The sequence below is a fragment of the Struthio camelus genome, chromosome 2 (genome assembly GCF_040807025.1).
Source record: "Struthio camelus isolate bStrCam1 chromosome 2, bStrCam1.hap1, whole genome shotgun sequence".
NCBI classification, from domain to species: Eukaryota; Metazoa; Chordata; class Aves; order Struthioniformes; family Struthionidae; genus Struthio; species Struthio camelus.
Window position 1 is genome coordinate 27341091 of NC_090943.1, and position 25869 is coordinate 27366959.

General features: G+C 41.0%; 1 protein-coding gene across 5 annotated transcripts in view; it reads right to left on the reverse strand.

Annotated features, from left to right (window-relative positions):
• Positions 1–4124: 4124 nt before the first annotated feature.
• Positions 4125–25869, reverse strand: part of CDK6 (cyclin dependent kinase 6) — a 141617-nt gene continuing 119872 nt past the window's right edge. For all 5 annotated transcript variants that reach the window (XM_068934836.1, XM_068934840.1, XM_068934839.1 and 2 more), the window contains 3 exons: positions 24116–24166; positions 19972–20107; positions 4125–17690 (listed from right to left, as the gene is read on the reverse strand). In XM_068934836.1, the coding sequence (XP_068790937.1) occupies positions 17544–17690; positions 19972–20107; positions 24116–24166 (334 nt within the window). In that variant the 3' untranslated portion in view covers positions 4125–17543. The remainder of the gene's footprint in view (positions 17691–19971; positions 20108–24115; positions 24167–25869) is intronic.

Consider the following 25869-nt stretch of genomic DNA (forward strand, 5'->3'; position numbering starts at 1 on the left):
AAGGGCGGGAAGGCTGCCGGCCAACGGCCGCCGCGGGCGGCTGGGAACCTCCGGGGAAGTAACGTCGGGCGGCGCCCGTCGGGAGAGGACGGGGCGGGGAGCGAGAGCAACCCCCGGCCAACAGTGAGGGGGAAAGGGGCACGTCTGGGCTCTGGGATGGGTCAGCGGCGACGCCCGCCTGCAGTAGAGATCACAGCGGAGGGAGGGATTTTGCTCTGTGCTGGGAGAAGTCCAGGAATTACCAGTTACCACTATCTAGCGTTTGTTAGAATTTCAAACTTCCTTTTCTTGTTAGAATTTTACCATAAAAAAAATTACTGTGTATTAGTTACGCTTTGGTAAGAACAAAAACCACTAGTGTTTTAATAATATAAAGCGCAAAGAGTTTTGCTTCTGAAATAGCAGTGCTGTGTTTAGCGCATTTGGCAACAACCAGGAGAAAGAAAAAGTGGTGAACCTGTGGGAATTCGTGATATGAGGTTATTTAGCCAGACCAAGAGAAGGCTATGAAGGACTAGAAAAAAACTAGCAAGGGTGAATACACCACAATTACAAAGAAAATTTGTTGTTGGAAACTGCGAGGTAATGCACGATAGAAGGAATAGCTTTAATTCCTCAGAAAATAATTGTGATATTGTAAATTTAAGGATAAAGTACTTTGGGAAAACAGACAGAAGTTCTCACTGGGGTTCATCAGAGGAAGAAGAAGCAAATTGCACTAAGATACATAAAAATAAGATAAAGAGTAGCACTAAAATACTATAATGTCCATTGCAAAGAGTGACAATATCCTCACCCAACATACCGTTTTCAGATTTGTGTCACTTTGTGCTGTACTCGCGTCATCTAGTTTTCTTCAGCCAAAGCCGTTGTTTCAGACTAACGCACGGCATCATTGCCTTACATTAACACAAGCTCTCTACACCACTGAAGCACTTGCCGGTGCAAACGCGGGCTGCCCGGGCGTGGGCATACGGCTGCGGTTTCTGTCACCGCGCAGGGCGCGGCGTCACCTGCGGTGACGGCCGGCTCTCTGCTGGCTCTGTGCCGGCTGCGAGGGGCTAGGTAATACCTCATCTGCATCAATTTCTGCGGGACTAGAATTGCACTTTAAAAATGTTTGGACCAAATTTGAACCAGTAGACTTTATTCATCCGAACACTTAGTGTCATATGGCTGCAGTGTTTTTGAGCTGGTACTAGCCTTCCTGAACTGCTAACACTGGACATTTCAGGAAACCCTGGCTGACTTGTCGGCCTGGGGCAGCTCCCGAAGTAGAAAGTGGGGAGAAGGGAGTCCTCTAGTGGGCATTTCAGAAATTTTTATTTAGGTTCCTATTGGTTTTCTTTGTTAGCTGTGAGGGAGGTTTGGGACAGTAGCCGGATAAACGCAACCAGCTAAATCAGATGTCTAAAAATGGATGAAAATACTTAGAGGAAAGACTTCTGTATGACAAGAGAGTGAAAGACGACTATGTTTACAGAAAAGACACAAAAGATGACACAACTGGTAGGTGTAAAACGATGACTGATGACTGGGTAAGGTAAATCTTGCTTTCTGTGCATCAGCAAATGACAGACGTATGATAGACAAAGACAGCATGTTTAAACCTTTTAGAAAGCATATTTGTTTCTACAGTGCTAATAAGCATGTAATATTTAGTTTCATTAGATAACTTTGAGGTAAAGAGGGCAAGAACAGTTATGTGAATCGTGAGAACGGTAACGTTTGTGCTTATATCTACAAGGTACTTAATATTTTGCTTAATGGATATTTTTCTTTTTTTTTTTCCTCTTCCAAAACTGAGGGGTTAGGAACTTCATGCAGAGCGTAAGTCACTTTCTCATGGAGAAGGGCCATTCTTTTTAAGATAGAGGCCTCACTATACTTTGTCATCTATGCTGCTCTCTCTGGCTGGACTACTGCCATGTATTCTTATAATGTGCTTAAAGAACTAATTTGGAAGGTCAGATAATGTAAAGGCAGCTGCTGTTTTTGTTTAATGTTGTGTCACCTCTGTATATAACTGTGCTTTTTGAAGGACTTTCATGGTTCTCTATATATAGTTTCTAGGGGCAATATAAAGTTTTGGGTTTGAGGTATAAAATCCTTTGTGGTTTGGGGTCTGGTTAGCTTTGCAGTCATCTCTGTCTTACAGGTTTCATCCAGAAGTTGAAATCTGTTTGGATACTTGAGCTAATAGTTTTTGGAACCTTATATCTGATTGCTCATTTGAGGTCTCATTAGCCGAATCTCCTTTGTCTTGCTCTAAAAAGCCATGGTTTAATGATATTCACAAGAAGCTGAAGTTCTGAGTTTTTTATTGAGGTTTTTTTTTATTTTTGAACTGGTCAGGAGTGAAGACATGGAAAATACTCATCTCCTTTTTTGAGTTTAATGTTGTGTGATAAAGTCATGTCACGTACTTTTACGATGTCTATATACCTAGAAATGTTACTAATCACATTTGTAGCCAGCCAATAAAAACAGTCAATCGGTAAAAGTGCTCAGATTCTGAAAAAAAAAAGGAAGATGAAAATAGGTGACTATTTAGGAAGACATAAATACTACGCATGTAGTGCTCAGCAGGGATTCACAAAATACTCAGCATGAATTCAAAAGGGGGAAATCATGCTAACCAAACCTGCTCGCCTTCTACAATGGAATGACTGGCTTGGTGGATGAGGAGAGAGGAGTGGATGTTGTCTACCTTGTTTTCAGTAAAGCTTTCAACACTGTCTCCGGTAACATAGGCAAGCTGATGAAGTATGGGCTAGATGAGCACACAGTGAGGTGAACTGAAAACTGGCCGAATGGTAGAGCTCAGAGGGTTGTGATTGGCGTGAAGTCTAGCTGGGGGTCAGTAACTAGTGGCGTACCCTGTAGTCAACACTGGGTCCAGTATTGTTCAACTTATTCATCAGTGACCTGGATGAAGGGACACAGTGCCTCCTCAGCAAGTTTGCTGGTGATACAAAACTGGGAGGAGTGGCTGATAGAGCAGATGGTTGTGGTTCCGAGGGACCTCCAAAGGCTGGAGAGCTGGGCAGAGAGGAACCTCATCGAGTTCAACAAAGGCAAGTGCAGGGTCCTGCCCCTGGGGAGGAATAACCCCATGCACCAGTACAGGCTGGGGGTTGACCTGTGGAGAGCAGGACCTGGGAGTCCTGGTGGACAAGTTGACCATGAGCCAGCAATGTGCCCTTGTGGCCAAGAAGGCTGGTGGTATCTGGGGCTGCATTAGGAAGAGCATTGCCATCGGGCTGAGGGAGGAAATCTTCCCCCTCTACTCAGCCCTGGGGAGGCCACACCTGGAATACTGGGTCCAGTTCTAGGCTCCACAGTACAAGAGAGGGATGAAGCTACTGGAGCAAGTCCAGCAAAGGGCTGCTAAGATTATTAGGGGACTGGAGCATCTCTCATATGAGGAAAGGCTGAGAGAGCTGGGCCTGTTCAGCCTGGAGAAGAGAAGACTAAGGGGGGGATCTGGTCAATGTGTATAAGTTTCTGAAGGGAGGGTGTCGAGAGGATGAAGCCAGACTCTTCTCAGTGGTGCCCAGTGACAGGACAAGAGGCAAGGGGCACAAACTGGAACACAGGAAGTTCTAGCTGAACATGAGGTAAAATGTTTTCATTGTGAGGGCAACCGAGCACTGGAACCGGTTGCCCAGAGAAGGTGTGGAGTCTCCATCCTTGGAGATACTCAAAAGCTGTCTGGACAGGGTCCTGGGCAGTCTGCTCTAGGTGACCCTGCATGAGCAGGTAGGTTGGACTAGATGGTCTCCAGAGGTCCCTTCCAACCTGAGCTGTTCTGTGAAATAACATATGGGGGAAATATTTCATGCATGACTAAGAGCCATCGTAGCTGGCTAGCGCTGAACTGTGTAGCCTTCACAGCCACTGCAGTAATGAATAGCATTCATCCTAAGTAAGCAATAAAGCAATTCATGAATGAAAACAACCAATGAGATTAGATTATTATAAAACTAAAGGTATATGGTAAAGTGCTTGAAAAGGTAGGAATGTGCTGATGTTTCTGTGTCAGTTTTTGTGTGTATGTCTGTTTTCTTACAATACACATGGTGTTCAGAAAAACACTTGCAAACAAAAACTAGAAAACAATGTTGCTAATTTTTTGTATTTAATATACAATACTTACTGCATTTGTATTCATTTTACATTTTTGATAAAAGAAAAGTATAGCTAGAAAAGTGAAGTAAACTTCAGGCAAGCGGTTTTAAATACAAAACAATTTTTTTTGTCTTTTTACTTTCCAATAATTTGGGAACAACTAAAAGAACTTGACACTGTGAAAATTTTTATTATATTGATTTTTCATACTGAACCCTCAGCACTCAACAATAAATACACAACTTTTCTTTTCTTGCACTGCCAGCAGCAAAACGTTCAGTTCCAAAGGACTGTAATTCTGATATAATACAATATTGATAACCCTCTGTGTGCCTTAATTTAATGTTGCCGTATTGACGCATGAGTATTTTTGCGGTCCGCCATCTTTACAAACTTGTAAAAGCTAAAGAATATGTTATATGGGAAGGTGCATGCTTGAAAGAGTATGCTCCGATGAACTTCAATGCAGTCAATGTAAAGTAGCCCCAGCTGAGGGTGTTCTTAAAGCAGAGAGCCTCACAGGGTGAAATTTGGGACACAGAGCAAGCATGCAGTTAGATCAAAGGGCTTTGTTGGAAAGCTTGCAAAGAGCTCTGGAGTTTCCAAAGTGTCTGCATTATTTCTCAGCCATTTGTACAGCAAAAACATACTTTTCCCAATGCGTATATGGTAATCACCAGCTGTGCAAGAAGAGGAGAAAGACTGCAAGATTTAATGTACAGCAATGGTGCAGTACTTCTATATACCACAGTTTGCATTTTGTAGCCCCTTGACACAATATTTATGACTAAAAGGTAAACCAGTATATTTAAGTAACAATTCAAACATTTCTCTGTACCTCTGTAGATGATACAGACACTGTTTCACACATAGGTGATTTTAATGATGAATAAAAGAATGTAAAGAACACTGAATAGTAATTATTAAGCACACAGAATAAAAATAATGATGCACCTTTAAAAGAAACAGTAACACACGCACCTTTTCATGTTTGTACCCTGATTAAAATAACATCATGATTTTCAAGTATGAAGTGATACAGTGAAATCATGTCCTGTGAATAGGTATCAATGGTAGTCTAGGTAATACAGTTTGCACCTTAGGTAACTTTCAACCTTGCAAAATAAAATCCTACTGCATATGTAGGTAAAGTGACTTGCAATGCTAAAATTCTAAGTGCTAGCTGCTTTGCTGGCATGAGCTGATATAATGCTGTAGAAGTCAACAGGACTGTGCTGATTTTCACCAGCTGAGTATATGTCCTAAGGTGAATTAAATAATTGGAACTGCTTTGCATGTTTTCCTTGATTATCCTAGACATCTCCAGAGCAAAGGATATTTTACTACCAAAAACAAAAAAAAAGTCAAGTGCCCAGCATTACATGCTGTTTCAACTTTTTGAATGTCTTCCTTGTTGTTCTTTGTAAAATCATACTGAGGAATACAGATATGAGAGGCAGATTTTGATTTGGTAATGGATGTTAATCTGGACTAGCATCAATTAATAAAGTTACTCTGGATGTGTCCCAGATGCTGTCCTCACTGTTCAGACTACTCTGTAACCCTGAAAACAGAGGTTTTAGTAATGCCTTTTAAGACTATTTATGTATTTTGCAGAACCAATATCCCATAAGGGTTACACGCAGGCTTAACGTTATGCAGTTCTTCTGTTAACTTCAGTGGGATTCGTAATACGTAAGATAGGCACACATGGAGTGTCTGGAGTAGTAAGAACTGAATCTTCTTTCTGATACATTTCTGTATCAGCATCACACGTTTGTCCTCCTGTTCCAATGCCACTAAGAAGTGCAATTCTGAGCTTTTGTATCAAAAAGCAATGAATAGAAATTTTGAGAACAATGTTACTACAGTTAAGATTTCTGTCACATATTGCCATTTGTATAGTATTCTTGCTGACTTACTAAGCTTAAGTATCTTTATATAGACCTGAGCTGCCTGACAGTGAAATTTTTAGACTTACAGGGTCAAAATCTTGGTTTAATTTAACTGTAGTCAGTGGAGTTACAACAAGAGTAAATTACACTCAACAATTTAAAATACTCTGAAACCCCAATCCTATTTCATACAATTGTCCATGCACAAAAATATCTAAATTTGCTGCCTTTATGCTTTGTTTAGCCAACAATCTTACTTAAAACAAAGAAGGGCAATTTTATCACTGCAAAAAACTTACTTCAGTTACAAGAGGCCAGACAAACTTGCCCACTGGTTAAGCATCTGGAAATGACAGATACCTGCTGGAACTACTACAAACAAAAGAAAGCCAAAGGCAGCCTATGTAATGTTTTCTAAGTTTTAATTTTTTAGACAACGTTCCCCCACTATGTGTAAAATTAACTCTACAATAGCATTTCAAAGTAATCTGCTTATTCCTTTACATATTAAAATAAACAAAAATACCCTAAAGCATCAAAAATACATCTGAACACGCAATAGTATTCTAGTTGCAAAACTCAATGTACAGTATGAAGCTTATTTATGAATTTTTTGACTGATCCAGCTTTCTGCCTCTATGAAACTAGCTTCACTTCAACAACCAAAATGTATACTAAATGCAAATAAACATAAAGCAGCAAGACTTAACACATTTGCTGGAAACTACCCTTTCACAGGACTAGTGTGTTTTCATAACAAATACTATACTGAATTATAATAGCAATAATTTATGTTAATGTCAAATAACTTGGAAATAAATGTGTCCACATTTTCAATAAACACTGACCCCATTTACTGGTGTCTTGGTGCTGTTATTAACCATGTGTCCTCACAACTACAATCAATTACTAAATGAAAGCCTTTTTCTGCAAATACTTTTGTGAGCAACTAAATTCACATGAGTAACCCCTCTGAGCTCTGTGGGACCGCTCAAGTGAGGTACGATATTCATGTGTTTGCGTACTCAGGCCTTCAGACTGAAGAACATCAAGCCAGTGAGGAAATACAAATACACACTGTTACACAGAAAGTAGTAGACAGACATACATATGAAAGCACACTGTGATGCTTTCAGCAGTTATAATATAAACATCATTTCCAACGTATACAGTTCGACTTCTAAGACATCGTTTTGAGGGTACAATGTTTCATTAATTAGAACACTCAAAGACATTATACTTTTAAAGCTGTTCAAAGTAATGCAGCTAAATATTACATTAAAAATAAAAATCATAAGAAATTCAATGTCAGAAATAGACCACTTAAAAATTGGAACAAAGTGGACCATAAATACATTAATTTTACTTGCAAAGGAATTTACAAAGAAATTAAAGACTGGAAAAAAAAAAAAAAAGAATAAATGGTGCCTTTGGGCTTGAGTTCAGTGCCAAAATCATACAGCTTTGTGTAGAAAACAGATTATTTCAGAAAAATAAATGGCAACTTTATATTTTCTCTATCTTAAGTATTTTAAAATGTGTTTCTTACTTCAACAAAAGTGACTGTCTTTCCTGTGAAAGGCACGTGCTTAAGATTCCTAGAGACTGTTTTAGGCCCTGTTTCAACTGCAACTGGCTCACACTCCTTATCAAAAAAGCACCACCGTAGTGTAAACTTCTTTTGCTTACGTTGTCATGACTCTAACTGGTTGTAAGAGGGGAGTTTGATTGCCAGGAAAAGAGATTTTGAACACTGCAGAGAATGACAGTGAAGGTATTAACTAGTGCTGCATACAAAGAAAGTGTCACGATATTGGCTTCTCTTTGCTGGAATCTAAACTGAGACAACTGATGCTCCTAATATTGACCACCAGAGAGCGATCAACGTTTTTAGACAGTGCTGGCCTACTCTGATTTTGAGCTAGTAATCTAGAAGAATGCTTTTCAGTTCAGCTAATGACACACAGTAGGAAGGAGAACAGTGGTAGTGGAGGTGAAATAACAAAACAGAGCTGAGAAAACACTAGATTGCTAAACATCCAGGCATAAAAAGGAAAGTATAGCTCGTCTCTGCAGTCCCTGCTGCTCACATTTCTGCTTTGCTCCCTTCAGCCTTTAATCTCATGACATTGCAGTTCTTCTACCATGTAACAATAGGTATCGTCACTTCAGCCTGTGCAGGGCAATCAAAATTTTAAGATGAGCACCCCTGCCACCCCCAAGCAATTCCCCACAGAGTTCCTACAAGCCATCGTAAACAACAGCACTGCCACAAATTTATTGTCAGCATCAAAACTCTGACGTACTTCTTGCTGTGGGCCCGACCTAGGGCTACAACTACCCTTTATTGCAAGAGACTCTAAAATAGAGTTCTTGCAAAAGAACGTGATGGATTTTGGGTCCTACTGGAAAAAGATTGAGAAGCACTTTGTATTTCAATAGCATGCTGCAAGACCCAGGCTTTATTTCAGTCCCAGTTATTTTGTTTTCCATCACCAGCCAAGGATGACTCTTTCAGAGGTACACCATCATCCACCTGGAACGAACACTGTGCTGCAGCATGCCCATAATGCCGTCATCCTTTTGTACGGTGAGAAAGGTTTCTCCCAGACGTCCTTACAACACGGGCGTTTAAAATGCCCAAAACATCAGCTGTCATAGAAACAGTAGGCATACTGTCCCCTGTAGATCCTGTAAAGACTTATCTCAGGAGAATATATTGCAGGCGTATCATCTATCTGAGCCTGGTACATGTGGCAGGGCTTCGTGCTCAAAAGAGCAAATGAATGAGCTTGACTGCCTACATGCTCTAGAGGAGCACCCAGGCCATCTTGAGAGATGGGGACCTTCATATAAGAACTGTTTCACAGTCACTCTGACTCATGGTAGGAGCAAACCTCTCCCTCTCCCTGGGAATAGTGATCTCTGGGATGCGGAAGGGAAAGGGGCTAAGCAGTGGGCGGATGGCAGAGCCAGGCTTGTTTGCATCTGGTAAAAACTTTTATACAACAGAAGAATCATTGGCTGCTCCTGTAAACATCTTACGTCACAGAAGGTTGTCCAGGGATCTTCTATATTTAGTAAAGTTCAAAAGTTGTTTCGGCTGACCAAACACATTAGGTTGAGTCTAATCTATTCCAGCCCATTTCCTATTTTTCGCTTGAGCCAAAGGATGTAATAGTAACATCCACTTTGCTCTGGTCTGATTGTATTAATTCCCAGTTCCTAATGAGGAGCAAGGAAAAACAATAGTCCAAATCAGTGACATGCAAATTGGGGGGGGGTGCAGAGTCACAAGGCAGTAATTTAGCTCACAGCTTTTAAAGTGGCTGTAAAAGTATTAGCAATGTCAGATCCAAGTGATAGGTCTTTAAGCGTTGCTGCAGTGAGGAAGGAGGGAGTTGAAAGGCTGTTAGACTCCCCAGGGCTCCTTTCATGGTGTCAGGGTAGGATGATCTGGGATAAAGAAAGGACAATATGAGTAGCTGGGAGATCTATCACTATATGAAGTTAACAAATTCCAGAGGACTACTACGTAGAATAAGAGAAGGTTTCCCTTGCCTGGAGCTGTCAAATTTGTCTCTGCACCAAGCCTATTTGCTCATGCTTAATGGAAGGACCAAGATCAGACCCTTTGTGCCACTTGGCCTGTCATTCAACCGCAGGGACTAAACACAACAAAACGCTACACAGGCCTTGTATTCCTGATCTCTGGAGGTAGCATCACAATAATTAATGGTAGCTCTCAGGTTGGCACAGCAGCTCGGAAGGCTCCATTCCTGCTGCACAGCCCATGAAAGACTCCTTCCCCTTCCTCGGCAGAGTGATCTGCAGCATTACCTACGCTGGCTGCCGTACAGAGTTGCTAAGCTCTCAGACTCGATTCTGCAGGGTGGCGAACCATGTGGACCGATCCAGCAAAACACTTAGGCATGTGGATAAAAATCCAAGTGCCCGACGCCATTTTGGATTGGCACAGAGTTTATAATTTACTGGAGGAGTAAAATAATGCTCCTCATGCACAACAGTATTGCACACTAATGGTCACTGTTGGTGACTTGTTCGTTAGAGCTGTACTTCTCCATCAGTGCTGCTGAACTAAGGGCTGCGTCTGTAGCGACAGCTGAATTTGCTCTCAAACTGTCTGATCAGCATTAACTTATTTCACATCCACACCAAAAAGCCTCTAGCTTCTATAACAACAATCTAATTTAAAACATGGAGCTGTTGCTGTATTGAAAAACTGCTCCAGAATTCAAAGTCTGTGTGGCATGCTAAGTAGCTGGGACTAAAAGCCTGTGCAAGAAGGCTGCCTAATCACTATATGCTTAGGAAAGTGAATGACAGGAAAAAATAAAACATAGAAAAAATGTCTTTCCCCAACCCTACACTTCTCATATGTAACTTTTCCAAATTTTCAAATTCACTCCCCAAAATTGTCCTGAACTCTGCTAATCCCTGCCTGTTTTTCCTAACTTTGTAGCACTCAGCAATTTTCCTCTCTCATCTAGCTCCTCAAAACAGATCCTCAAATGAAAGAACATTAAAAAAACCCCCCAAAGGCTTCTAAAAGAAAGAAAATTAGAAAACAGTTATCTGCCTCCTACCATTATTATGTGGCAGGATGGTGCAGCAGAACATGGCTTCATTCTGACTGTAAGGGGCCAGCACACTGCGCAGCTCAGTGTGCTGGGCACAGTCGGGGCAGCATGAATAACATAATACACGATGACTCTAAGGCTGAGGATCTGAAGAACATGTCAGGGAATGCAACACAAAATTCTGTACGAAACATGGAATAAGAGGAAAGACTGCCTATTACAGACTGTTAATACTAACTCTTCAGAAGTAATTGCATGAAGAAAGCTGACAATCAAGTAGCTGTGAATATTCATTTTCCATTTGATGGCAGAGACAGTGATGGTTGGCTGATAAGCATGTCAACAGGATGAAGTATCAGTGTAGATACTAGAGAATCCGCCTGGCATGTGGAGGGGTTTAAGTCGAAAAAAGCTAAGCGGTGTGGATGCAAATTTAGCATGCTCCAAAATGGGCAACAAGCTTGAGAGTCTTACAGCATGTCCATGTAGACATCACCGAAGTGAATCACAAGTTTAACATTACCTGTTTTCCCTTCTCCTTTCAGTGAAATAGTACAGGTTGCTTTACTGCAAATGAACATTAAGATGCTACTTAGATGCAAATGAACATTAAGATGCTACTTAGAAAGAGTTCATACCTGGATTCTTTTCTCCATAAGCCCCTATCAACTTCGTAAGCTCTGTGAAAAAATATGTTTCCATGCATGTTTAACACACATTCTTTGTATTTACATTTTTCTCTTTATAAATACTCTTTTTCTCTTATCCCAACAATATTTTCCCAGTAGTTCCTTAAAATTCTCTTTTTCATCCTCACTAAACATTTATTTTTTTAAGGCAACATCTTTTTGTCTAACCTTTCTTGGAGACAAAAAAATCTACTCTACCTGGCTCACCGAGTATCAAAGAGCCATAACAGAGTTTCTCCCTGCTTTCTCTAGCCATCCAAAAGTCTAATGGACTTCAGTGTGCCTACAGAAGGCAAGATGAAGCCCATCAAGTGTTTTCTAACATAGATCACGCATTTCATCTGAAGGAAAAAGCAGCATATGGTCCGAGAGGTCAGAGTTTTTGTTTTATGCTAGCTTTTTTGAACAGTTCTTTTACAATGGCTGGGGGTTTAACCTATTTGAACGTTGCAGAAGCTCTCCTTGGACAAAGTCTGCCTTGTTTAAGTCAAAGCAACTTCTCCTTAAACGTTACTCAAAGCAACCTTGGGCTTTTCTGCCGAGAAAGCAAAAGGCTCATCTAAGCATGGTGCCGAGAACTGTCAGCCTCCACGGAACACCTGGAGGGCTGCTGGCGTCTACTTGGCCTTGCAGAATCATTTCTGAGAACAAGTTCCTATTTGATTCAGTTCTGTTTGGGTGACTATCATTTGAAATATATACATAACTTTTGAAGGATATTTTCATGGAAAATATACCAGTTTCAAAACATAAACCCATAAACTTTTGTTTGTTATAGCTAAAAGAATAAATTTTTAGCAAGTTTCTGCAAGCATTTTTTGAGCTATTTTTGATATTATATGTGCACACTGTTCCTAAGTATTTTTATGCTTCTTATACTGCGTATGTATTGCATATCAATATGCAATAAATACTAAGCTTCAAACTAAAGGGGAGAAATAACACCTGGTAAAGGTATGTTTGTCAGTTAACATAGCCGTATCTTTCCTCTTTTAATGGCCTCGTTCATTTAAATCAGTGACGAAGCTTCTTATTCCTTTAAAGGAAATTACTGGGGTTTGATTGGTTACAGTCCGGTCCAGAAACTGGAATTATATTAAAGCTATTATCTAAGAATTTGCAAAACAGAGATATACTAAAGTAAATGTCTCACAAATAAACCCTATTTGCCTATTTGAGTTGCTCTCATTTGCACACGTTTGAGCTAGACTACTAAAAACACAGTTGTATTTTTGCACACCTAAAAGTGTATTTGCACAAAAACAATTGGATATGAAAATGAAACTCGGAAAAGTAAGCATATAAAATTACACCTACTTTTCTAAAGATTGTTTCTGAATTTTTTCCTCAGGGAAAATAATCTGTATGCTCCAATATCTAATAATCAAAAAGAAATAAAACTGATAGCTTATTAACAGTCAGTTACTGAGATTTCAGTATATAAAACGTTATTCTCTGTGAATCTAAAAATATATTTCTTAAATTTCCCCCCACAGCTGCAGTTCTGAAAAACTTTTTCTAATACACTAATTTCAAGAAAATTGCTTACACCATAAGAGAAGTGTGAAATCCTGTTAGCATCAAAAAAGATCTTGATATTCAGAAGCACATTCAGATAGTTTTGCAGCAATACAATAAATACGCTAGGTCCTTAAGCTCCAGATCAATTCAAGCTTCAAGCATAACACGATCAAATCACTCTAATAGTCTAATATCTTCTAATTCACATTGTATATTAACTCCATCTATTCCTGAAACTATTGCGTAAGAAAAATATGAGCAAAGTGGTTCGACAAAACAGAGTTCTTAGAACAAACTTCTTCCTCATTATTCAACTGTGCCTTATACATGGAACATAAGTAATTCACGTGGTCTTTTAAACCAAACTGTGTGGGTAATGATTCACATACATATATAACAACTGATGTGTTTTCAGTTATGCGTCAGGTAAGTGCTCTAAGTTTCTTGGCTAAAGGACCACACCAGCACGTTTTCTCTTTCTTTTTCATATGAAGATCGGCCCAATACCTAAGAACAGAGAGAATGACCCCTTGTATAATAAAATATGCTTCTCAAAGACAGTGAGTGGACCTGGGAAAAGTAGCATGGGCACAGAATTTTCTTCTTCTTCACCAAAAAACCTATCAAGCGTAAAAAACACGAGTCACAATGCTGGATACCAGTCCTCACATACAAGATGCTCAAATGCTGCAACTTACTGTTTCCTTGCATGTGAAAGGCTCCATACACATAGCACCAAATTTGAAAACTTTGCAGACATGACACCCTCATTTTCTGGTGTGTCTTAGGAGAGAGAAAAGTGCTCTAACATTTACCACGGGCGCAATAATGTGCTGAAAGAAAACTGGAGTGTGGGCACAGCCTACACAGAAATCCGCGCAAGTTTTTAGAATCTGCCTATTTTTAGAGTTTTGCTTGGGGCGCACAAGGCAACGTAGGTGCACGCAACTCTACGGTCAAGCAGGGTAGGAGGAGCACAGAGAGAGTCTTTTCTAATCGTCTCCTCCGGGCTGCTGGACTAAAGGAAGCAACACCTGCAAGTCGGGGCAAGGGGACACAGACGCTGTGTAGCTATTAGAAATTTGGAAGAAACTTGTTGGAAATAGCACCTGCGAGTGTCCCTGAAACCTCTATTCAGTAAGGTGGCTGAAGGAGAGGAACTAGAGAGCTAGAGCGAATGTGGGGACGGCGTGAAGAAAGAAAAGGGTTGCCCCAAATGTATTGCGATGGCTTAGCACTTAGCACTTCACTTGCTAGCTTTTTTTTCCCCCCCTTAGTTATTGGGTCTATTTTTCCTGCAGAATTACGTAGGAGTGATTAAAAAAAGTTTAGTGGGAGACAGAAATTTCTCCATTACTTGCAATGTCCTGTTCTCCGCTGAGAAGAGCATGGTGTCTGGTTGCAGGTGCTCTAGGAGCTAAAGATCTACGCTTACTTTTAATATTTTTTTTTTTTGCTGTTGAAACAAGCCTGCAGAACATGTACAGGCAGTTATTGTTAAGAAGAATTGCGCTCTGAAGCCTTATGTAACGGATGTTTGAAGAGTTTTCATCACAATCTGGAAGAAATGTGTCAAAAAGCACTTTTTTTCTCCACGGATACTATTCCTACATCCTACACAGAGGGCAGTACCGAGCCCTCAAAGACTACACCTACACTAGTAAAATAAAAAGAGCAAGAGCAAGGGCATGGGCTTGAGCACTGTCCCACAGCAGTCTGTACTGTCTAACCATGAGCCTGCTCCCTGGCATGAATTTAGCCAATGCCAGCATTTTCCCCAGCCAGCGAACAGGCGTTCTCAGTTTACTAGCGTAACTGAAGCTTCATGGTTTGGCAGGGGAGACGGGAACAGGAGTAAGCCTACGGCATACAGGAGAGGGACAACCGGGATTTCTTTCCAAAGAGATTTGGGGATTAGATAAGAACATTTTAAACAGGAGGTCCTCTGAAAGGTCCTCAGGCCCCTTGCTACCGCAAGGACCCCATTATAGAAATCTTTTCCATAAACCTACGGAAATAAACCTATCAAGACAGACCGCAGATTTCTTCTTGTCTCCCTGCCATTCCCACCGGGAGGACGCTCAGAACGTGACGGTGAACTCAGCCCTCCTCCAGCTCTTCTCCTGAACTCCCCGTTTACAGCCTGGCCCTGTATTAGCCAACAGGCAGCACCATGTTGCAGAAGCTCTAAGTCCACGCGCCAGTTCGTGCTTTCCCTGGCCGCGCTCCTGAACACAAGTTTTGACACTACAGACTAGGAAATACTGCTCCCGTAACTAACTTTCTTGTGATTTCCCAGCTTAAATTACTCTCATTAGTTCTTAGGCCAACATTAACCTTTGGCTTAAATTATTCTCTTCCCTCCATTTTGTTTCCCCTGTTCTAATACCGTACTGACAATCAGCGATCATATTCCCTCCCAGCCTTTGTTTTGTTGAGCGTCACACAACAAGCTCTTCTAACAGGGAACAGATGCACCTCTCTGACTGAGAGTTTTTGAGTTTAATTTGGAAAAAAAATCCCACAACACTTCTATTATCACCCGAGGTGAGCTCGCGGAGGGCTCTGGGAGCGCTCCCCGACAGCTGCGGGGAAGCCAAGGCAGCCGAATGCCCTGATGAAGGACGTACGGTAGCTTGGCGCTAGCTAACACGTGGAGGCCAAGGCCTCATCTGCAGCTTGCCTGCTCTTGCTGGTAGGTTTTGAACAGGCATCACCCTGGGCATGAAGAAAAGCACAGGCCGCTGCACGCACGCATGCAGGCGGTCCTTTGGAAAGCTGGCCTCTTTGAAGCAGGCAGAATTTGACCATACGCCGCACGGTTAAGCTCCCAACAGTAAAGAAAATCTTCCTCTGAGAAACAGAGAAGATCCGCTCACTATCCCGGCAGCAGACCGTGTCCTACCCAGCGCAGACACCTGGAGGAGAGCCAGCAGCGAAGTCCGCCCCCACGCTGCGAAACGTGCCGCAGGCCGCCCTGCCGCGGCGGGAAAACCTGTATCGCTCAGCTCCGCGCGAGGCACCTGCTTCTGCCAAGCAGGCTGCGAGCGAGCGCGTAACGCTGGCTCAGTAGCTAGCTAAGGCGCAAAGGAGACGAGGAAGAGAGCAGCCTAAGGGACTGCTACAGGGGCAAGCGAAGCTAGCGGCCGCGCTGATCATCAGTTACGCTGCAGTAGAGTACGCTTCTGTTTAGATGGCAAGGGCTAACTCACTGGACCAGTTTTTTCCCCCAAGTTACCCCTAGGTAAATGCACTAAGGTTATGGTAAGGAACAGCTTTTATGGATTTAAAATAACTCTTTTTTCCCCCGTACAGTACTAAAAAAATAAAAGCTTCTTTTTAAAATACTGAAAATATATTTTAGTTAAGGTAAAAATACTAAATATAAAAATTTAACGTAATATTTAAAATCACTGTGCTAAAAAGGCAGGTGAATTGCTTAGGCATTTTGACATTCAATAATGGCACATCGACTCTAGCGGAAAAACATGTGCTAATATACCCACATGGTGGTTTAGGAGAGAAGCTCATGCATTTCTGCATCGAAAACATGTCTGCTTAAAAAATGAAATCTGAGGGATTTTTGCGACAGTAATACGCCTGCACTGCGATGCATGGTGGGCAGTGCAGGCAAGGCAGCGCAGTATGCAGCATACAGTACAGCAAAAATGCATAACTGTGCTCTTTACAGGTATGGAATTCTCTGCTTCTAAACGGGAAACGTTTGCTCTACGTTTGCTTTTTTGGCTGGTAATGAGAACAGGTTAAAGGGGAAAACCTGTGCTGATTTTCACTGTCTCCCTTCACATCTCTGAGCTGCATATCAGAAAATTCTGAATGAGATAGAGAAAATGTGCTCGCAGCTGTTTTCTGAGAGGAAGGAGAGGTTAGGGGATGGGTTAGCATGTGCCTGGATTTCAACACAAACCAAGCATTTGGAAACCAAAAGGGTCTTCAGAGAACAGGACCCTAGAAGTTTTTTAAAACCCTTGTTTTCGCAATACGCACACAAACTCAGCTAGATAATATCTCATTTGTGTACAAAAAACCCCCACAGTTGAGACATTTATTATCATGACCGTCATCACTGTTATTTTTATAGAGCAACGAGATAATAAAATTATCCATCTGAGTTTTCAAGTGGGGAAGCACCTGCATATATGCTATGAACAAACAGTAGCTGGACGTATTAACGTATATATACCAGTTAACTGCAGGTTGCAGAGATCTGATATTTCAATGCCATTCTTTAAATATCACTGTAAGATATCACATAATAATAACAATAAAGTACCAACTCATGCTTCAGCAGCTAGAGAGAGAGATTGCATCATGTTTTGGCAGTGACTCGATTATCCTACTCCACACTGGCAGCATTCAATATGAAAAGAATAAAATGGCAGCAGAACTGGTCAGCAGCTTCTCTTTGTCTGGAGTTTTCCCAGGTAGATAAACAAAATAAAAACAAAACAAACATAAAGCTGCAATGGGAGCAGGTGAAAGCCCTGGCCCTTGCATTTCTCTGATGAAAGTAAACTAGACAGATTGATTTCCTTGGATAAGCACATCACAATCCCAAAATAAGAGATAGGCGTGTAAAACCTCCAAATAATGATCTTCACTGGAACAGCTATGTGGTTTAATATGGGACAGTGGCCTTGTCAGCTACACATCTGGTTCATGGATAGGTTCATCTTCAGTCAGCATTAAGATGCATTCACCTCACTGGAGTTTTGGCTGGATGACATGTGTGAGTCCAGATTCTCCTTGCATTTCTCCAAGTCGTGGAAATATGGGTGAGACAGGGCAACATAGGCAGATACTCTCTTGGCTGGATTGAATGCTAAGCATTTCTGTAAGTATGAAAAGAAGTTGGTTGTAACAAAAACGTGCAGTTAACATTGCTAACATAGCAAGTATGTATTAATGCATGTCACTTTGTTAATTTACGATCAGTATGAGGCACAAAAGGATCTCACTAGGTACTGCGTGATAAGATAAGCATACATATTAAAACGGGCAGTGGAGTCACAGCATATGAATATGACCTCTCACACAAGCTAACAGAAAATAGCAAGTTAGAATATTCAGGTCTCCATAGTTTAGGAAATCCCACAATATAGGTTTTCTGGAATTCAGATGCACAGGACATCTGTCTCACACATTGTAAGGAGCAACCATTCATGAGCAGTTTTTCAATTCCCTGAGTGTTCAACGCACTGCACTCTTGCGTTTATACAAACAAGGACTGCATCATAATGTGGATGTTCAACCCTGGGCCCAACGTTTCTGTAGGTCTTGGGTGTTTGACTTTATGCCCTTCGTATTTTAATGCTGTGAGTTTGTTGTGAGTGAAGCTGGTCACTGCTTCTGTGAAACACTCCTGGACAGATACGTGGGTAGGAGATTTCACTTTTTGCAGGCAACAGGAGCAGTGGTAATCTTTAACGGCTCTGCATTTCGTCCCAAGCACTCTGTGATCACAGCTCCTGTGCCCGTTCCTCTCAAGTTACCTGTTTTCTGCCTCATTCTACCTGCTTGTCCCAGATCCATTTTTGTTCCCTACCAAATTTCAAGCTCCGCTTTTAGGCTTTTCGTCCTAAGTTCAGTGTTACGTTCAGTTTACGCTAGACTCCCTTTCTAAGATCCCCTCCTAAAAGCCTTAGTATTGGCTCACGATAAATCCCCCTCTTCTTCCTAGTTCTACTTTCCCTGTCTTCTTTCCAGATCCTTATCCCAGCCTTTGTCCAGCCTTCCTAGAAATCTCTCTGCAGCTTTGCACTTTGTTCCTCGTTCTTCTCTAGTCTGTCATTCGCCCCCAAATAGTATTCTTCCTAGTCTAACCGGTTTCTACTCCTGCCTTCATATCCTGTATCAGACTCCTGAAATTTCATTCTGTGACTTCCAGCCTCCCTCTTCCCTTTCATCTGTGGCTCCTAATTCTCATCTCCAGCTTCCCTCCCTGCCTCACCTCCTAGGCACAGGTATCGTTCTTCTTCCTCCCTCCCAAGAGTCTCACTCTCATATTCTACTCTTTCTTGTTACCAAATCTAATTCTTGTCACACGCACATGCTGGAACTTCTAACTTCTACTTCCAGGCTGCCCACAAACACAAAAGATGCAGGTTTTGCCTGTCATTTCAAGTGTCCAGCTGTAGTCCACCTTACAACGGCTAGGAGCTGCGGTTATAAAGACAGTGGAGGATGATCTGCCATTCTGTAGTGCTAACTTTGCCTGGAACTAGAAGTCTTGAGGGGATGAAGCAAATCTTTCAAGAGTTGCACTGATAAATTCTACTGAGCCCATGTGAACAGAGATCTTTCAAAAGGTTTCCAAAGAACAACTGTAGCTAGATTTCAACAGCCATGGCAAAAGGCAACCTCTGAGGCATACATGTGCAAACTCCACTTCCCAATAATTTCATTTCCCTATACTCAACTCTAAAACTGAACTTTAGGGCTAGGGTTTCTAACATTTCTATTAAAATGTTGGAAATAATTTAATACAGCAAAACCATGTATTTTTCTCCAGCCTTATTGTCGGAAAAATGGAATTCAAGCTCAGATGGATGTCCAGCATGGAAACCTGAAGTCAAAAAGCTGCCATGCATGATCAGCTGGTCAGCACATGTGTCATGTCACTGTCACCCCATCTACACAGACTAGGGATTTCCCTGGCTGACTGCTGAAGTCTGCGGTAGCAGTTTGTTTCTGTCCTGTCCTGCCATTTGTGAGAGGCAATAATTAGGTAGTGAACCCCAGAACTCAAGATTTCAACATTCGGTAGAAGGTGTGCAGATCCTGCATTCTCCTGTTACTGGTTCTACCACACCATGACAAATGGTAGATCAGTTTCCGTACTCACGTCGGGCTTATACTCTAAGAATGGCTGGATCAACGGCACAGCAGCGGTCAGCAATGAATAGCTAGTTAAAGTATAAAGACTGGACAAACAAGTACTTCCTTGAAATACTTTCTTGGTCTCTAACTCTTTGCAGCCCTGGCACTTCTTGAGCCAAAGGTGGTTTCTTTGTGCTACGGGTTCACAGATTGTTCACATGTTTCTTGGCATGCAGCATGGTACAGTGGGAGCAATCAATCACGCCGTTTGGAGAACAACAAATAGAAACTCACAAGAAGTAAGTCTTTGCCCAGTTCATCAATATCTGGTACAAATTTTTCAATGGGTTGTGCAGGTCTGGAAGTGAAAGCATTTCTCGGAAGGGCAACATCATTAGGCCAGTCCTCTTCTTCTGGGAGCCCAATTACACTGTGAAAGGAAAAACATAATGTTAACTCTGGATACTTATGCAATCCCTATACTGATTCTACAAAGCAGTAGTTTGCTTTATGAGTAAGTCTATTGGTTTAAATGTGATTAGTTGTATGGCAGTGCACTGATCACCGGGAATAGAGGGTGATGAGTGTAGGACCTCAACGCGCTTTGCAGAAATCATTCTGCGGCCCGCATAGTATTCTGGCCTAGGTCTCAATTTTCTGAGTCTTGGCATTGAGAAAGGGCTGAGAGCTTTGGAAGACATTTGCTCAGCTCTTGCCCGGATGGCGCAACATATGTCACTCCAGGATGATTAAAAGCAGTAAGTTTCAAAGGGGAATCTCACGCAAGGATCTTATTCAGAAGAATAGGGACTGAGAGAAGACTGTGGGTCAAGAGGAGGGTAAGGCAATAAAAGGGATGTTTCATAATGCTTCAAAGCTAAGTGTAGTAATTGTCGCCCAAAGTTAAATAATTTATTTATTTGCCTCACAATACAGATTTTAAAGTCTCAGTTCATGAGTGGCAAAGGACTTAAGTGCCTTTTTGTTTTTACTTTCAATTTTGTTTACCGTTTATTACAATATTGTAATTTCTTTTATTACTTATTTCTCTATTACTTTCAGTTCCAGAAGGTACTTAAGCTTACGAAATAATCTAAGGTTTAAAATGCTAAGGTTTAAAAATCCGAATAAATGAAACATTAGGGGAACTCTAATCTGTAAACCTCCAATGTTTCTGGATCACGTCTCATACATTTCAAGTTTCAGTCTGATGTTAATGTTTGTCATGGTGAAATGCCATTTACCAATGGAAATTCTGGAAAAGAATGCATTACTTGCCAAGTTTTAGGGAAAATCAATTTTTATAGCCTATAAAACTGAGATTTTTAATAGAAATGCTGACAGGGTAAGACTAGAAGGACCACGAAAAAACTGCATTAAATGCTTGAGTCTGCACTAAGTCCAATGCCACTAGGGAGCAGCAACGTCCTTTCTTCTTATTAATTGAGTTTGGTAATAGACTGGGTGAGGCCAAAGGCCAAACGCTTTGATTTAAAACATAGGTTACCTCACTGAACTTAGTGGAATTACTCCATATTTACAGGGGTTTTAGACTGTAAATTTAGCTCATTTAAAATGCCTCTGAAAACTAATACCATGTCCTCAAAACAAAAGCACGAATAGAAGGGCAAAGCAATTATAATCTCAGGACAATTTATTTTCACTACTTCTAAGGATATCACAGCTCTTGGGAAAAGATGAGTTAAATCTGTGTGAAAAACTAAATTTGATTTTTATCACCACAGGCATGCCCGGGTATGGGGCAACTCCCTTGCCATAGTGGTTAGAGCCATGTGATCTGCTGTTTGAGGATCTGGACCCATATTACATGTCATACAAAGAGCACCATAGAAGGATGGGGGACTTAAATATTTTAAATGACACGCAAGTTTAACCTGCCATTCAAATGTGTCCGGTTAGCCCCAGATTTTTTCATGTTTGCATGAGAGAGCATGAACGGGGCAGAATAAGCGTAGTAGGCACGGAGAGAACTAACAAAAAGAGACAAGGAGGCAGTCGGTCATGCAGGTAGGAGGAACAAGACCAGGAGTGCAAAGGAAAGATATCTTTAGTTACGCACTAACATAGTATTCAAAAATCTTAATAATGAATATCTGAGTAGATGCCCCCATTCTGCTCTGATAGCACGACCATTTCAGAGACTAAGTTTGGGAGAAGCTAGGATGAGCTTCACCTCCTGCCAAAGGTTCAGGCCCGGTCTTGAGAAACTCCGAGTGCTTTCCCCTCCCATTGATAACACTGGGAGACAAGTCTGCTCACAGCATTGCAGCAGTTAGCCCGAAAGCTGTTGATGATATCCCACATGCAGGCGGTGTCCCGGGAAAGCTGGAAATTGTTCTGGGCCATATCCTTGGGCTTTACCCTCACCCACCGTGGGACTCTACCTGACGCAAATCAGAGCTGCTCGTGCGAAGCAAAGGTAGACCACAGCCCAATTAGCTGAAAGAGCACATCGGTCCAGCGTGCCTGAAAATCCGCAAACAGCTTTCTGTCCAAATTAGTCTGGAGAATGACTCACTACTGTAGAAAGAAACAATCCTCCTACAAAAAGAGCTCTGCCTAACCCTCTAACTCTCCAGCTGTGAAAACATCAAAATAAACACTATTTAGCATAAAATCCCCCCCAAAGCCAAGAGACTTCTGAAATATTTAAGGATAGCTACAAAAGAGAAGCAAAAGCAAACTTTCTCTTTAAGTAGATGTGTAATGAGGAATTTCTTCTAAAATTAGCACAGCATTTTCTCTTCTTGATTAAGGGTTGGATTCTTTTCCGTACAGGTAATCTCGCCCCCTAGGGTTGGAAAGATCCCTGTTGGAGGCTGCTGCTAGCTGCTGTGTGTTTCATCCTATCCCAATTTATTTTGATTTTTCCCCTGAAATGTCATAAACAAATGCAAATCTTCAGAAAGGTCACAGCTATGTCTTTTTCATTACAGAATATGCTGCATGTATCAGAGCTGTCTTTATTTAATAAAGCAGAATATAATAGCACCAACAGAGCAGCTTTGCCAAAAGAACAAGAAGTAAACTTTAAGGACTGATTTTTCTGGATTGGGCAGGAAGAGCTATTCAGCGCATGACAAATTAACCACGCAAGTGAGTCACATACACTGGTATGGTATGCAGGAAAGGGAAGTCAACTGTGTGAAATCGAGACCTGCAATTTAGGAACCTCATATTAAATAATGAAAATGCTTAGAAACAGATCTGTTATGATTTGAGGACTGGAAAAAATGGTTAAACAGAGAAATTCATTATTTGATCTGTTTAAGCTCTTTTCCCTGGAAGTTTTGCTATCTTCTCTTTGGAATATCTTCAGGAGAATACTGTGTCAACCTTATATCTGCGCCTGTCTCTCACTTTGCCTGCCGTCTTCTTCTTTCATCCAGATGCCTGGATCCTTGCAGCCCCCTCAAAGAAAAAGGGAAGACATCGGTGCAAATGGGCTTTGCTCCACGGAGCGAGTGGGACCAGGCCTCCGTGGGCCTGATTTCATAACTACATGACACGCATTGGATCTTAAATTTACATGTTTCTTACAAATTCACAAACATTCCTTGCTCTGAAGAGCTTTTACAAGAAAGAGGCGATATATTCCTACTTAATTATCATATTGATAATATCAGTCATTTTAAAATGGTTTCTTAAAACTAAGAACATATTTTGGAAGTGAATTATTCTAACTGAAGAGTGTTCAGAACCTTCCCACCTCTTCAACATAGTCTACATATCTGAAGAACATAGACATGAAATCTGAGAATTTTAAAATGTTTAAAAAAAAAAAGCCAATTAGGTCATCTCCAACAAAGCATACAGTTATAATACTGATATTGCTTCTGTTCTCACAGTTCCCTTCACTACCAGAATATGGACCATTAATCACTTTAACAGGCTGCACAATATATTGTAAAGGTAAAATGTTCTCTTCTGTGCAGAAGTCACGGGTTGGCATCTTCAAGATTTCAGCTTGGTAACAATTTAAGGGATTCTAACATTTTCTGAAATAGATAAATCACTGAAAAATGAAAACTGTTTATAAATGAAGAAAATCTCTTGAATCTCTTTAGCTGTTTAGGAGAATGTGAGAATGTATGCATCATTCACAGTATGCATTTCACAATATGTTATGCATCACGCACAATATGTTTAAAAGGTTTTTAAAAAGCCCAAAACAGAAGTCTCTCACAACTTCCTGCGGACGGCTGTTAGTTCTGCAGAACTATATTCCATGTTGCTTCCTCCTCCCACTCTGACACAGAATACACGGAAATATCATGTTGCATACGGTAGCAATAGGAAATACGTTCTAGGAATACTTTGTTTTAGTCACATTATTGCATAAAAAACATAGCAAAGAAACCTCACAGTGTTTCAGCGTTAAAGAGATTTTGGCACAATGCAACTTGTTTTTACTTACTCAAAGATTTTTCCTAGCTGATCCACATCTGAATTTCCACGAAAGAGTGGCCTGAAAGAATAAAGAAATTTTTTTTAGGATATGATTTCCTCTAAGTAAAGTGAACTTGCACTGGTCACTGAAAGCTGCCAACATAGGGTGAAAACGTGTTATTTTTTTGAGGCCTCACTCCTTTTGCCTTCATGTTTTATCCAGTCTGTGAGTGTATCATCTTTTAAGTTTCTGCTAAAATCAGTAAAAAACAGGATGGATGCAACATATCTTTGAATATGTTACTGCAGATAATTAATTGCGTCCTTTAACAGGAATGAAATAACTTTCTCCCTCTCAACTAGTATTAGCCTATGAATTACATAATTAATAAACAAAATAGATTTCATTAGAAAGAACATACTCAAAGAGAGCTGGTTAGAAAGAAAAAAACTACGTGAACGTCATGCAAATCATTTTAATATAATAAAATCAAAAATGAATCATTAAGGATATAAGTTGAAAATTAAATTCCTTGTATATTGTACTGGAAAGGTACTCCTAAGTTTGGAGATCAGACAAATGACAATGGAGATTTATGAAGGTCTATAAACAAGGGGGTGTGAAACAGTACAGAATTTACCTTGAAAGAGAGGAATACTTCTGCTGCATAGATAAAGATATATTCAGGAAAGAAACAAGTTAATAGGTAGAACATCCAAAGGCTTTGAGAAAAAAAAACAGCGACTAAAAATACTTTCAGAGTGGTACACATTTCTTTCTTTTCCAAGTGCAATTTAATATATTTTTGCTACTGTCATTCGTAAAATACTATCACCTCATAGTGACTAAACAGTAAAACATGAAACTCCGATTTCTTTGCTATACTGCCAACTTTGCCTGTAGTTCAGCAAGGTGTGATCGACAGCGCGATTGTACCTGTAAACTGCAAAGCGATTCCAACATCTTACTGATGGATAACCAAGGATCCGGCCAGGAATAAGGGCACCTGTGAAGATCAGCCCCCAAATGCTGCGTAGCGTTTTGGTTCAGTAAGATGTGGGCAGACATGGTAGTTAGTGTAAGAAGTGCAATTCAGACACACTGCAAACTGAGCTGTTTCGTGGGTCGACTGAGAGCCAAGCTGGCCCTCTCTGCCGAAGCACAGCTCTCCAGAGCACTGTGTGCTGTAAACTTACAGCTCCAGTTTCCAAAACTGTTCAACTGAAACACGGTGACTTGGCAAACACTGTATATTCCCAAGTTTTCACTGGTAGCCTTCGGTTATCAAGAAAAGTTATTTCTTCTGCCCCTCTCTGCATCCTCCCTTTCTTCTCTCTGACAATGGCCCTTAACAACACTGATCGCCAAAGACACCGTTTCACAGTTCTGCTTCATAAAAGACGACCTCTCCTATCTGCGCTGGGACAACAAGTAGTACCCAGTGATAATCCTTCCCCTCTCATTGCCCATTTGCAGGAGCAGGCACAGGATTTACAATGCCTATTGCTAAATATGAGTTAATTCCTGGAAAATAGTGCAAAACATCTTGCAACTCGCAGTGGGAGAGCAGAGCTCCATGCCACTGTCTATCTTGCAGGTCCACATCAAATACGACAGTTAGGTTCAGAGTGCTATGACAGATCTCAGTTGGACACAACAGTCTCTACAGAAATCTTTGCCACCAAAAAAAGAGCAAAGCAATAACTGGAAGACATGCTGAAGATCTTTGATGAACCAAACACGCATTTAATTTCCTTTACGTTTGCATATCAACTTACACT